Source organism: Sycon ciliatum, chromosome 7 (assembly GCF_964019385.1).
Source record: "Sycon ciliatum chromosome 7, ocSycCili1.1, whole genome shotgun sequence".
In the NCBI taxonomy this organism is placed as follows: domain Eukaryota; kingdom Metazoa; phylum Porifera; class Calcarea; order Leucosolenida; family Sycettidae; genus Sycon; species Sycon ciliatum.
In genome coordinates, this window is record NC_088649.1 from 19,245,134 (window position 1) to 19,259,493 (window position 14,360).

Here is a 14,360-nt window from a genome sequence, read left to right on the forward strand (position 1 = left end):
AAGGTTCATGGATATTAGTGCTAATTCCAAAGGGGGGAAGGCTAGCGCCATCGAGCCGAGCACAAGCTACATCCCAAGGCTTCATGGGATGCTGGCCTGGTATGATGACGGGACGGCAAGATCAGACAGAACGGTCTTAAGTGAAACACAACTTGGCCCAGTTATTAGCGACTAGGTTACGTGTATAACTCTTGTTTGGATTTTCTTCTGAACACACACATCGTGTTTGTACAAGTGAATGTACAAGTATGACCTCTTAAAGTCTAACACTGAAGACTGTGTCACGTGGTACAGTGAAACAAGACTCCGTGTTGTCAATTACATTTGTGTGAATGGCTGGTATCAATAATAATGAATCTTCCACGGGGAATTCTTCCTTGCACATGTATTAATATTCTGGCTACAGTCCCAAGGCACCTGCAGAGCATTATCATATTCCCGCAGCAGATATACTGATCTGAGGATAGCCTGAAGTAGCGGTAGCTCCGTCACGTCAAGTAAATGAAATCCAACCCCACACCACACATCCAGTGCATATCCGTCAACATTTGAGACACTCGCCAGATCCAGATGCACACTTCCAATAATTATTGTCCTCGGAGGACAGTCGTCAAAATAGTTCCCGAAACTTCGGGAGTGCTTTTTTTTAAGAGAGGAGTGTACAAAATTAAAGACTTGTTGTGATTACTTCAAGATCATGTCAAACACGCTGCTATGTAAACATGCATAAGCGACCTGGGAGTAGGAAAATCCAGATAGTTGAAGGGTTCGAATTGTTTGGTTCGAGAAGAGATGCCGAGTGTGGACAGCACTAGACTAGGAGAGAGAAAGAGAGAAAGAGAGAGAGAGAGAGAGAGAGAGAGAGAGAGAGAGAGAGAGAGAGAGAGAGAGAGAGAGAGAGAGAGAGAGAGAGAGAGAGAGAGAGAGAGAGAGAGAGAGAGAGAGAGAGAGAGAGGGAGAGAGAGGGAGAGAGAGAGAGAGAGAGAGGGAGAGGGAGAGAGAGAGAGAGAGAGAGAGAGAGACTGACTGGAAGCGAAAATTAGAGAAAGATAGCTATTGAAAGAATAAAAAAAGAATCTACTTCGAAGTAGCAGCTGACGAACTCCACGAGTAGCGATTTAACTATGTCCATTGCATGTAAACAGTAACAAAAATAGCAAGGTAAAATGCTGCAGAGAGGTGGATGCCAGTTAGCACGGCCCACAAATATTACGAATTCTTGAATTTTACATCATTGGCATTAGCTAGTATTCTGCTCGTCATACGATGCCTGGAGAAATGTTGAATATCACCACAGGTGGGTTGTCGTTGACACGTTCGATTTCAATGAATGTTTCTGCTGTCGCTATGACGTTGCTCTCGCAGTCTCGAAGTTCCCAAAGTACCTGAGATGAAAAGCAAAGGTATGCAAACATCACGTGACGTTGTGTGAAGGAACAACACACTGTAAGTCTACAACTTATTTTGGCCCATTGAAATTTCAGCCTGCCGCGGCTAAAACACATTTCGGGCGCATTATATTTTCGATCTGCCCTGCTGCTAGCCTGTATCCACACCCTGTGAGTCTGCCCAGTGTTGACTCCGAGACCCACGGTCGGATGAGCTGCCCAGGCCTCACCACCACTGCTGTTTCTGTGCGGCCTTCTTTATACATATGCATATTATAATTATGCACATTCACATGTCTGAAGGTGTGTGGTCTTCAATAACAAAATTCACTGTCACCTTGCAAAACATAAATTTCGGCCGCAAAAAAATTTGGGCCAAGTATGACCAGGCCGAAAGAAGCCGAAAATAAGAAGGCGCCAAATAAGCGGACGTACAGTAGAGTGCATATCACTGGCCACTGGTGTAACCGATATCCATCCTCAGGAGCATAACGCCCCCTCCTCGGAATATAATACCCAAAATATGATTATAACCCCCCCCCCCTCCCCCCCGATTATAAAGCCTCAGTGGCATTGCTCTCCAGATTAGTATGCCCTAGGTATACTGCTTCCCCGATTATAAGTAGCCCTAATTGGGGGGGGGGGGGAAGGGGTATTGAAGTCGTTGCAAGTCTCAAGCAGTGGAATAGCGTTCCAAAAAAACAAAAAAGAACATAATTGCATACAACCTACATGCATACGTACATGTACATACATGCGTACAGACATGCATTCAGACATGCATCCAGACGAACAGACGCGTCTACTTTACGCCACACTTACCACGCGGTCGGCTATGGATATTTCGTCGCGAGTGTTCGCGTACTCCGTGTTCTGAACAATGGTCAAGATATCCTCGGTCGAGATTGGCATACCATCTGTTGACGTGTACACCAATTGTCTCGGTAAGAATGTCTTCTGTAGAATTAAAAAATTGAAGAGGAAAGAGGAAAACAAAGAAAGCAGCGGGGCACAAGTTATGAGTCAGAGTTCACCAACTAGACCAGACGTTTAACAGTCAGAGGTGTATAATGTGGCATAAACCTCACAAGAAGTACTGGGAAAATCACTGGCCAAAGTATCGTGGTGTATAAGCCGCACTGGAGTACACATCATGTAAGGCTCAACCGGATGTTCGGTCACGAAATACAGACATCCACCCTGTCCATCACCATTCCGTTGACCATCGTAGTATACGCCACAGTCACTTTTTTTCTGGGGGAATCAGGAGTGTTTAAAGTGCGACTGTACACAAATCATCTAAAGTGATGATGCAATCACCCACTCCATACAAAGCACTTCCAGCCATGATGTGATCACATGACCTGTAGTCTGTGCTCAGCATCCAGCAACAACATCCTACTAGCATCCTACTAGCACTGCGCAGTCGTCACAATGGCAGATCAACACAAACTGCTTCGAGCGGCATCCTTGTCGGCAGCGAACCACAGAAAGCCACGACATGACTCACCATAATATTAGGTGACGTCACCGCCTTGGTGGGGAAGATCTTCTCGAATGCCACATCATCCAAGGTACCAGAAGACCTAATATGGGACACGAGAACATGCACCAAAAACGAAGAATAAACCCATGCACAGTACATTATTCTGATGAAGGCAATTTGCCGAAATGTAACTCTATAACACGAGTTGAATTAGTGCAGTGGTAATGGAAGAGAGCGTGTGGGCTCTACTCCTAACTGTGTTATGAAACTGCAGGAAGCCTCCCCACCTTTACTTATTGAAGAAAGGTACTAATATTCGTATTGTTCGTCCTGGAATTTAAGCCGCATCGGATAACAAGGTCCTTGCCCAATTAAGGTTGCTGTCATGATTTTTCCCGTGCATTCACTTACTGTGAAGCACGGAGGGCCGGTGGAACCGGTGCGGTTGGTTAGGCCAGGGCCAGGACAAACTCTCCGGCCCAGCGACGGGTGTTATCTGCTAAGGGGCTCGTGTTCACCTGTCATATCATACACACAGTATGACTACCTATGGATAGCGGGACCAATCAAAAAACCGATTTCCCCGATCATGTTAAGCGTGCGCCTTGATGTGACTGGGGTAAAATGCCTCTACAGACCAGCATGCAAGGACACGCATACGCATGCACAAGATCATAGCGTCATCTACACCTTCAGCTCTACGCGCACGCACACACACACACACACACACACACACACGCACACGGATGCACGAGAAACCGGGCACACAGCTACGTACGCCGTTAGCTCTATGGACGTCTGGCAGGCAGCTGACTCTCCAACCAGAGTGGCTGCATGCTGCAATGAGAGAATGGTGGGAGCAAGCTGGTTCTCGCGGTACATTGTTCGGAACACCGTGCCACTTCCATCCAGGAACAGATCACCTGAAGGGCAAAACCATGAAAAGCAAAAGACTCTGTGTCATCACAGTCCACACAGGCAGTCATACATGCAGATATCCCTAGTACTGAAAAGGTACGCACGTGCATGTACGCATGCATACGCACACGCACATACACACACACATGCACACATGCTCACACACACACACACACACACACACACACACACACACACACACACACACACACACACACACACACACACACACACACACACACACACACACACACACACACACACACACACACACACACACACACACACACACACACACACACACACACACACACACACACACACACACACACACAACTGTCCTGTCCTGCAGAGCCACTACCACTAGGGTCACTTGGCCCCCGGAGGGACAGCAGAGAGAGAGAAGAAGCATGTCACCTGTTGGGGGGGGGGGGGGGAAGGCACGTGCCCCCCCCCCCCCCTCCCTAAACGTTTCGACCTAGGTTCAGCATACACATGACGAGTATGAATGACATGCACCAGCCATCCCCACACATATGTGGCCGTGCACAGCCCTAGAGGGTGGACCAGCTACTCCCCTGAGGGGTGTTGACTTACCCTGGCAGCTCATTCCATCGCCGTTGAATCCAGCAAGACAAGTGCATTCAAAAGATCCGACTGTATCTACGCACGACGCTTGCTCACTGCACGTGTGTGTACCCGTCATACACTGCTCCTCATCTGCACACGAGAAGAACAGCACAATAGCCCATACACAAACACGCATGTGCACATACACACACACACACACACACACACACACACACAAAAAAAACCACGCATACACACACAGGTATACACACATACACACGCGCGCGGTTGAGAATGGCAAGTTAAAACTTAATACAACAACGATGCACAAATGTACACATATAATGGAGGCAGGGCATCGGACACGTTACGGTCACTACGGTATTAACCATACCACTATTTGTCCCGGGTACCCGGTGAATCAATCAAAAGCACTGATTTGGGCTCTACATTTAGAACATTTCCAGAGGAGGTACAACAACCCCATGAGTAAATTGTACTTCAGGTGGCGGACCGCACCACCCAGAAAAGCCTTCCGACGCCCTTGAACGGAGGGGAGGAGGGGTGAGCACTAAATGTACATACCCAATACTGGCTTCGATGTGTTGAGAGCACGTAACGTGCTGTACTGAAAAAAAGCAGGCTAGGAAATCATAAACAAAGAAGGAGAGATAGGCTATAGACTGACCTGCACATTGTCCAGGCAGTCCAGTGCCTGTGAAGCCAGCAACACAGCCCTGGCATTGGAATGATCCCACCACGTTCACACAGATACCATTCACATCACACTGACTACCCGCACCCACCTGGCATTCGTCAACATCTGTACAAGAAAATAAGTGGAGATAAGCGGGTACGTACGCAAGCACACGAACAAGCATGCACGTACACACACGCACACACACGCACACGCACCCACATACACGCACACACGCACACACACACACACACACACACACACACACGAGTGTATAAAGCAACAGAGGCTAACACACAGCCACCTCACTTCCCATACACGGCAGACCGGGAAAGCCTCTTCAACACTTTGGCCACCATAACGATAACAAGTCGGCAATGGAGTGTACATGTAGCTATTTGTTCAACACACCGCCAAGGCATAGAGGGATTCGTGTAGCTGACATGCGTAAGCAAAGTGGGTCTGCAACAACAGGTCACTGTGAACACGGAAACATCTGCTATCTGAAAACGTTCGCATTTTTCATGACGGATGAAAAATGTCAAAAGTGATCAGACGCGAAACCTAAAACCGTCGTAAATAACGTCAATGAAATCTATCGACAACATTTCCCGGTGCAAATTGGTTTGTGCCCGCAAATCGCAAACTTAAACTAGCATAAACGTCTCCCGGTTACCGTAGATACTTGTGTAATGTAGTCATGGCAACAAGATGGCGCCGCCACTTACCCTGACAGACCATGCCAGTGCCGGTGAATCCAGGGTTGCACATACACATGAAGGAACCCTGAGTGTTGGCGCAGGTCGCTTCAGCAGCACAGCTATCTATTCCAAGATCACATTCATCAAGGTCTGTAGACACGAAGGGGAGAGGGGTGAGGGATGGGAGAGAGAGAGAGACAGACACACACATATAATGCTATTACAACGAGATTTTCACGCGGTGTCTACACACCACGTGAAGCCACGTGCTCCACATGTCGCTAACAACCCACTGCACAACGCACATGACTGGCTTTGGTGCTATTGGAACTCCAAAAAGTAAGGTATTTCCACAGCCCGCATTTTACCGCTTAGGGGCCGTCCGTAAATATCGATGTTTTTTTAGAGACGATATTGGTGCGTCTGGGGGGGGGGGGGGGGGAGGGGGTTTGAGCCATGTGCGTCTTTTCGAGCATCAGAAAAATATCGATGTAAATATCTGAAGTTTCGCCGATCCCTGCACGCGGACGTCTAAATGGCTATACAAGAAATGTGAAACCAGCTTCCGTTCGCGGAGCTAATACTCGTGACACAAGAACAAAATCAAAAATTGGAAGCTGTTCGCCCATGGCGAATTTCAAGAGCAAAAGAATGAGCTATTGATTGTGGAAATCGGCCGAACGATGCCTGCAGGAGACCTTTTTTCAAGACGTAGAGGCAGTGCGAACAAACACGGACGAACTCCACAAGAGTTTCCAAAAATATTGATTCCATGATCTAGATGTACATGTGCGTCTTCTGGGGGGAGGGGGGGGGGGGGTCAAGGGAGAGAAGCACCAATATCGTCTCTAAAAAAACATCGATATTTACGGAGGGCCCCTTATAAGTCGACCCCGGTTATAGGTCAACCCCCGAATCCGGAGGCCTTAATTCTGTTTTTAAAGTTTTCTCCCAACTAAGCACTGCTAACCACTCCCTGCCGCTAACAGTACCACACATCCCCAAATCACATAAACACTCCTCATTGGAGGGGGAAACATCCAAATCCTTGAAAAATGGTAAACAAACTGGCAAAATGCGTACATTTGGTGCACTCGTGCATGCACTGCAGATCATTTTTTTGGAAGATACCGATAATTCCTGGTTGTAAGTCGACGCCTGCCTTTCCTCCTGCTATTCTCAGTCGCAAAAGCTCGACTTATAACCGGACAAATACGGTAGGTTTTGTGTGCCAGCACCCCCCCCCCCCCCCCCAATTTGGTGAATGGACTGTAGTGAAAGACCATAAAATATACATGCAGAACTCTACATTACAATCGATACGACGTGTGGAAACAAGATGGCTACACAAGCTATGCTCCTCAATCCGGCGCAAAACGTGCTCAATACCACGAGGGCCGGGCCAGAAGACCCAGGTAGCAATGGAACGGGGCTGAAATCTGTTGCAAATCAGAGTCTCATTAACTTGTGTACACAAGGTGGCTATGCAGTGTCCCCTATGCAGTTTATTCATTCATCCAGCATCGCACTATCCCGTGGCCACCGGTTCCCTGACACACAACTGTGCTACGGACAAATTTCATGTACAACAAAACAGAAAGGTTGCAGGACAACCACCCACCCCCACACACACAACACACGCTCACACACACACAACACACAGCAATGTTCTGAAGAGAGCAACATACCCACGCAGCCAGTGGTTGGATTACCCGTGAAACCAACAAGACAAGTACAGTTGAAGGAGCCAAACAACTCCGTACAAACTGCATTGGCCCCGCACGGTGGCGGCCACTGCATACACTCAGCAATATCTGCACAACAGAACATGGATGAGAAATGACACACGCACATATACACAAACACACAGACAGACACACACACATACACAAAACAGACAGACAGACACACACAAACAAAACAGACAGACAGACAGACACACACACACAAGCGCGCGCATGCACACACACACACACACACACACACACACACACACACACACACAAGCGCGCGCACGCACACACACAAGCGCGCGCACGCACACACACACACACACACCAAACAGTCAATACAAAAGAGGTACATTGAAGGACTGATTGACAGGCCATGCACATGACCTAGCGGAGCCAAAAGCTCACAAAACAGGGATCCGAGCTATGATGTCCGGTAACTGACATCTGCATCCCAACTGGGTACAAACAGCTACACACACTGAGCAGCACTATGAAATAGACGGACGTCGGACACGCTACCGTCACTACAGTATTCACCGTATCACTCTTTGTCCCTGCTGCCCTGTAAATCAATACAACTTATTCGAGCTAGGAATTTCGAAAATTTCCAAAGATGCCAGCCGAACCCCACCAGTACATTGCACTTCAGGTGGCTGACCGTACCACCCCGAACGACTTTTCGAAGCCCCTGTATATTCTCGTCTAAGCTGGTTTGTTTCGTTATCGAATAACTGCGGAGGCCAGTCATGCCTACATCAGCCATACTAAGTTAGTGCTAACCTTTTTTTTTTTTTTTTTTTTTTTTTTTTTTTTTTTACTAGCAAACACAGCCCTACTAATAATCAGGGGAAGAGGACAACTGAAGTGACACTGGACAACAAGACAAAGGGGAGTAGGGGTCTTCCTATCAGAAGAACACACCTACAGGAACTGATTCTTCAAACAAAGCAATGATTCCCACTACGATACTATTAGATGTAGAAAGGAACATATCATGGATATGAGTTAAGAGAAACTGTCCACCACTGTAACTAGACACTACATGTAGATACAGTCAGAAAGGGCAAAGAACAGTGATGGACAGTTACTGTTCACTCCTATCCACAAGTCCCCTTTCCTTTCTACGTTTATTATTGGCTCGGCATCCGAGTTTCAGACTTCCCCTTCTCTCTGCTGCAGTTGTTACTGAGGCCCGCAGTAACGTCGAGGTCGAGACCACGGGTCGGCATTGTTGCCTTGCCTCACCGGCACAGGTTACTTCTTGGAGCCCCTACTCTTCCCGGTGTTGTGTTGTTCAGCTACTTCTCCCCCCTCTGCATACGAGTAGGTTGCGTCTTTAGTAAGAAATAAAGTAAAAAAGAGAAGAAGAAAAGAAGCTCACCGTCGCACGTAAATCCATTTCCAGTGGTTCCCATCGGACACGGTCCGCAGGTTGCTCCAGTGCCGGGCGCTGGAACGTCTGTGCACGTGACTCCCATGAAGCAACCGCCGCCCTGTAGGCAACCGTCGCGGTCATCTTCACAGACATCGCCCGCGTACGCTGCGTAACAAACACACACAATTGAAAAAAATAAAGATAAAGGTTAATCAAATCCAATGGTGTGTGCCAAAAACACGCCGTGAATTGTGTGGTCCCTGCACCTGCCAACACAGGGATGTTTACTGGTGCAGGGCACAGAGTTGTACGTGAGAGCCAATGTGTGTGTGTGTGTGTGTGTGTGTGTGTGTGTGTGTGTGTGTGTGTGTGTGTGGGTGTGTGTGTATGCGTGTGCACGTGAGTGCGTTTGTGTCCGTGTGTGTGTATGTGAGCGTGTGTGCGTGTGTGTGTGTGTGAGTGTGTGTGTGTGTGTGTGTGTGTGTGTGTGTGCACATGCATGCACGTGTGTGAGTGCATGTGTGTGTGTGTGTATGCGTATGAATGAGTGAGCAGGCAGTAACTCACCTAGACCGCAATCGCACTCCAGTCGGACAAACTGGGTAGCACCACCATCTTGTCCCTCCACCAAAGGAAGGCAGTCCTGTTGGTTCTCGCACGGACACAGGACAACCAGCGGCTGGAACATACTGGTACCGTTTTGGTTGTCTTCAGCGCTGAATACAAAGCTGATCATGGTGTCCGCTGTACGCGGAGTCCAGTACAGCGTGTAGGTGCTGACGTTGCCCTCTGTAATTACACACAACACACACAAACATACAGATAAGCAAATGCACGTAGTCACACATGCCTGCACCCCCCTCCAACACACACACACACACACGCACATACCCCCCCCCCCCCACACACACATACCCCCCCCCCCACACACACACACCAACACATGCAAGCACGCACACAGACAGACAGACACACACACACAAACACACACACACATACACACCATTGGGGCACTACTCCAGAGATGGCACTATTCAAGCGATGGTTGTAATCGTGCGAGTAAGATAACTATTGTGAACACACGATCACCAACTCCCGGCTAACTTATCCTCCCAGGCTTACCCGTCATGGTCAGGGAGAGGTTGAACTCAACAGGTGCCACGGTGTTGTTGGCGAAACCGACCGTCACCGTGACTGGATCAACGTCGGTCACGTTGAACATGTAGCTAACGGTGATGTCAAGCAACGCATCAATACGCATTCCTCCCTGGATGACAGGTGCATTGTTAGCTGGGTGGAAAGCGGGGACACACACAATAGAACACAGCAATGAGAATATGTATGCTTCACATCAGGTACTGCCAATAGGAGAGTGGAGCGCAGCGTGTCATTGAATGACATCATCCCACTGGACATGCCCTGTACGGAATGGCAACTGGCAAGCCAGTCCTCATAACGTCATTCCATATGAAACACCTCAAACGGTGATGTAATCGAGTGACATCATCCTTTATACCCTACACCAATAGTACATAAACCAGAGTGAGTGCAACTGTGCGCATCGGATCTCAAACAGCGCAGTTCGTGCCCTACATCACAATGCCTAGGTCAGCCAAGCCGCGACTTGCGTACAGCTCAAATTTGTGTGTTTCACAGCCCGGAAATCAGCCAAGTGGGCATGATTCTAGACGTCCTGTTGTAGGATTTCGGTGTTTTTGTGTGACTGCGTACGCCGCGTACATTCGCTGTCAAGTAAATTCACCTGGATGTCTGTATCAGAAACTCGAAATCAGCACAAACTGAGTGACCTGCACCACCGCCACTGGTTACGCAACTTTTCACCGCACAATTTCTTACCGCGCCGTCAGAAACGACGTACTCCACGGATTACACTCTCATCAGTTGAGCTTGAGCAGGCTCAGCCCAAAAATATAGCCAGGGATTTCAAGAGTAAACTCCCCTTCGCCCATTGCGGGGGGGGGGGGGGGGGGAGGGGAGGGGGGATTTCTCCCCACCCGCTCGCATTTTTTAATTTTAACCAATGGCTCACCGGCTTGTGACTCCTGTGTCAACAGCATGGTCTCTGTCATCATGGTCTGCACTCCCACGTTGATGTCGTTGGTTGCCGTGGCGTCGAACAGGCAGGCCTGGCTGCCGCCGCAGGCAGCGCGCGCCTCGGCGGAGATGTTCAGCTGATCGGAGAACACGGGGACGTGGCTGGGGTTGGAGAAGTCAGACGGGCCCAAACCCGGCGGGTAGGTGAACAGGGACTCCTGTGACGTGATTTGCCCTGCACAGACACGGAAAACAAACATTTTTTTAATTTTTTATTTCAAAATCGAGAAAATTAACTTTAATTTTTCATTATTGTAACTAGAAAGACAATCACTATCCTGCACAAGATATCTAAGATTACTGCAGTTTCTTACATGCGAAATTGGCAACCATGGAGTACACGGACAATAAGAAAAGCCGTTTCCAAGCTACAGGATGATTCACGTTCCTTGTGGAAACCTCTGCACACAGACCGACAGCCGAGTCATGTGACAGCCGAGTCATGTGACAGCAGGGTCATGTGACAGCAGGGTCATGTGACAGCAGAGAGGCAAGCACAAAAAGACACTCACATGACTGTCCAAACTGAAAGAACACGTCCCGTTCCGAGGCGTCCGGAGGCAGCGTTCCACCTGTTCTATTCAGCAGGTCGTCACTTGGGTCACCGTTGAACACGCCAAGCAGACCCGTCGTTTCTCCCATGAACGATCCCGGCACTACAGGCACACACAGACAACCGCAAATGCACACACGCACAAATGCACACACACGCACAAATGCACACACACATGCACAAATGCACACACGCGCACACGCAAACAACACTTGGACGTTGATGGCAACGACTTGCCCGGCAGAAAAAAAATCATTTTTCTGCCTGGGAATAAGGCCAAATCCGTCACGATCCCTAGCTTTCACTACTACTAAGGCCCCAAGACAATATAAAAACAGCACCAACAAAAAAAGAAAAAGAAAGAGAAGAAAAAAATAAGCTGAATTCGCGGTCACATCACCTGACCTGTGGAGGACCACATCAAGCACAGACATTCGCATCGGCAGGCTGCCACTTTGCCCGGTGAACAAGAAGCCATAACACCAAGAAGCATGCTATTCTTCTCGATTGTATCGTTATAGCAGGCCTTCCCAGTTCCCAGCATTGAGACAGTTGTGGGTCAAAAAAGTTTTCGTTTCTTTTTTTCTAGACCAAGAGTGGTACATATGATCAACAAGGATACACACTTGAGAGGGACGAAAAGCGTTTCTTCTGTAACTCTGAGTTTCACGGTTTTAACCGATCATCAGACAGCAACTTGACTACAATTTTCAGAAGATAAGATTGATATAGGCTGCAAGCTTGGATCATAGCGCGAATGGATGATCCGGGCTGATGGTGTAATTGTAAAAATGCGCGAGTTGGTTGATGGGGTGCAAAAATAGGCGCAAAAAAAAGAATACACTTTAGGCCTAGGCTCATGCGACCACATGTTCTTCTGAGGGAGGCAAGAAGAAGGACGATTCGGTAATTATGAGCAGCACATCACCTGCGACTGCGAGTGGTGAGAAGGTTATGTGACGGCTGATGGTGAGAATTTTGAGAGGTAGTACTTATTTTCATGCCTGCACTTGCTAACTAGCTCCGATCTTTTGTTGATGTTGACACGCTTGTCCGCCTGAAGGATCTCCAGCTTCTCTCTTAGGCACAGAGGACAGCGCTTGGTTATGTTACTGTAACCTGGAGTCTGGGCGATAACTGACCAACCAAGACTGTACTCGCTGTTTTGACGCTTCAGGTTCCAGACACACTTTGATAGTTCTGTGCTCTTCTCATGTCTCTCATGTCTGAATGATGTCAGATGGTTGCCGTATCTCTTCTTGAATTCTGGCTCCGTAAGGCCGATATACTCCTTCTGTCTGTCCTCTCCGGTTATTTGGACGGTTGCCTTGTACACAATAGAGCTGATTTGGCAGTTGCCGTCCATCGGACACTGAGCTTTGTCTCTGCAGTTGCATCGTCTTTCCTTGGGCTGTCCATCGTTGTTTCCACTTTTCCGTTTAACTGAGTTGTTGTGTGACTTGACCATTGCAGACATATTCGGCATACAACTATAGCTTACTTTAACTGTATTCCGGTTGAAGATCTTGTGTAGTCTGGATCCGGCGGGGAAGTGTATTTCGATAAGCCGCAAGAATCTCTGTCCGATGCTCACCACTCGCAGTCGCAGGTGATGTGCTGCTCATAATTACCGAATTGTCCTTCTTCTTGCCTCCCTCAGAAGAACATGTGGTCGCATGAGCCTAGGCCTAAAGTGTATTCTTTTTTTTGCGCCTATTTTTGCACCCCATCAACCAACTCACGCATTTTTACAATTACACCATCAGCCCGGATCATCCATTCGCGCTATGATCCAAGCTTGCAGCCTATATCAATCTTATCTTCTGAAAATTGTAGTCAAGTTGCTGTCTGATGATCGGTTAAAACCGTGAAACTCAGAGTTACAGAAGAAACGCTTTTCGTCCCTCTCAAGTGTGTGTACTAGGCTCTGCACCTTGGTGTATTGAGCACTCTCACGAGCAACCACAACTCCCTCCGAGTTTGATCAACAAGGATATGTACATGTATATGTAGATCATACATACTAGGCTCTGCACCTTGGTGTATTGAGCACTCTCACGAGCAACCACAACTCCCTCCGAGTTTATATTATGTAGATCATAATGTTCCACTCTTGGTCTAAAAAAAAGAACAAGAATATAATTTTTTTTGATTTTGCAATGAGAGTTGCTAACCAATGGCTTGCCCCCCAACTCTTTATAGTTGTGAGTGTGCATGGAGATCTCAACTTACATCTAGGAGAGACGGTGAGACTGGAAATGGCCGTCACCGTCACCATTCCAATACTGAACGCAGCCTGGTTAGCAAAGGTCATGACCACCGTGCGCTCCGCACTGCGCATGAACTGCACGTTGCCGTTGGGCTGTACAGAATCGGAGCAAACGTTCGACAGCACTGAAATCATACAATTGCCCCACTGTATTGTACAGCCTACAGGGGTGTACTGTCGCACACCGTATGCTCACTACCGTATTGACCCGTACCACCTTTTCGCCCCAGGTATCCCGTGAATCAAGCAAAATACACTGATCCGGGCTCCAAATTTCCAAAATGTTCGGCTCAGATCAGCCACCCCGCCCCCACAAACACACACATATACATTTTTAGACTCCGTGTAAACGTACAGACACGTGCACACAGCCGCTCACGCACAGACACATACACATACACATACACACACACGCGCACACGCGCACCCCCCCCCCCCCCCCCCCCCACACACACACACATACACAGAGGGCTGACAGGCTGACTAACCGCAAACGTCTGCGGTATGCCCATGCCGTCGGAAATAGCCAAGTCAAACACTTCACCGGTGATATTG

The 14,360-nt window shown here is 48.3% G+C and overlaps 1 protein-coding gene across 1 annotated transcript in view; it reads right to left on the reverse strand.

The window, feature by feature from the left end:
- Positions 1-565: 565 nt before the first annotated feature.
- The window catches only part of LOC135821162 (pneumococcal serine-rich repeat protein-like), a 118,761-nt gene continuing 104,966 nt past the window's right edge, over positions 566-14,360 (reverse strand). Inside the window, exons 20-30 of the mRNA XM_065334231.1 lie at positions 9,991-10,158; positions 9,436-9,657; positions 8,875-9,033; positions 7,449-7,574; positions 5,788-5,910; positions 5,051-5,185; positions 4,390-4,512; positions 3,653-3,797; positions 2,899-2,974; positions 2,211-2,345; positions 566-1,385 (exon numbers count right to left, since the gene is read on the reverse strand). Coding sequence (XP_065190303.1) covers positions 1,260-1,385; positions 2,211-2,345; positions 2,899-2,974; positions 3,653-3,797; positions 4,390-4,512; positions 5,051-5,185; positions 5,788-5,910; positions 7,449-7,574; positions 8,875-9,033; positions 9,436-9,657; positions 9,991-10,158 — 1,538 coding nt within the window. The 3' untranslated portion in view covers positions 566-1,259. The remainder of the gene's footprint in view (positions 1,386-2,210; positions 2,346-2,898; positions 2,975-3,652; positions 3,798-4,389; positions 4,513-5,050; positions 5,186-5,787; positions 5,911-7,448; positions 7,575-8,874; positions 9,034-9,435; positions 9,658-9,990; positions 10,159-14,360) is intronic.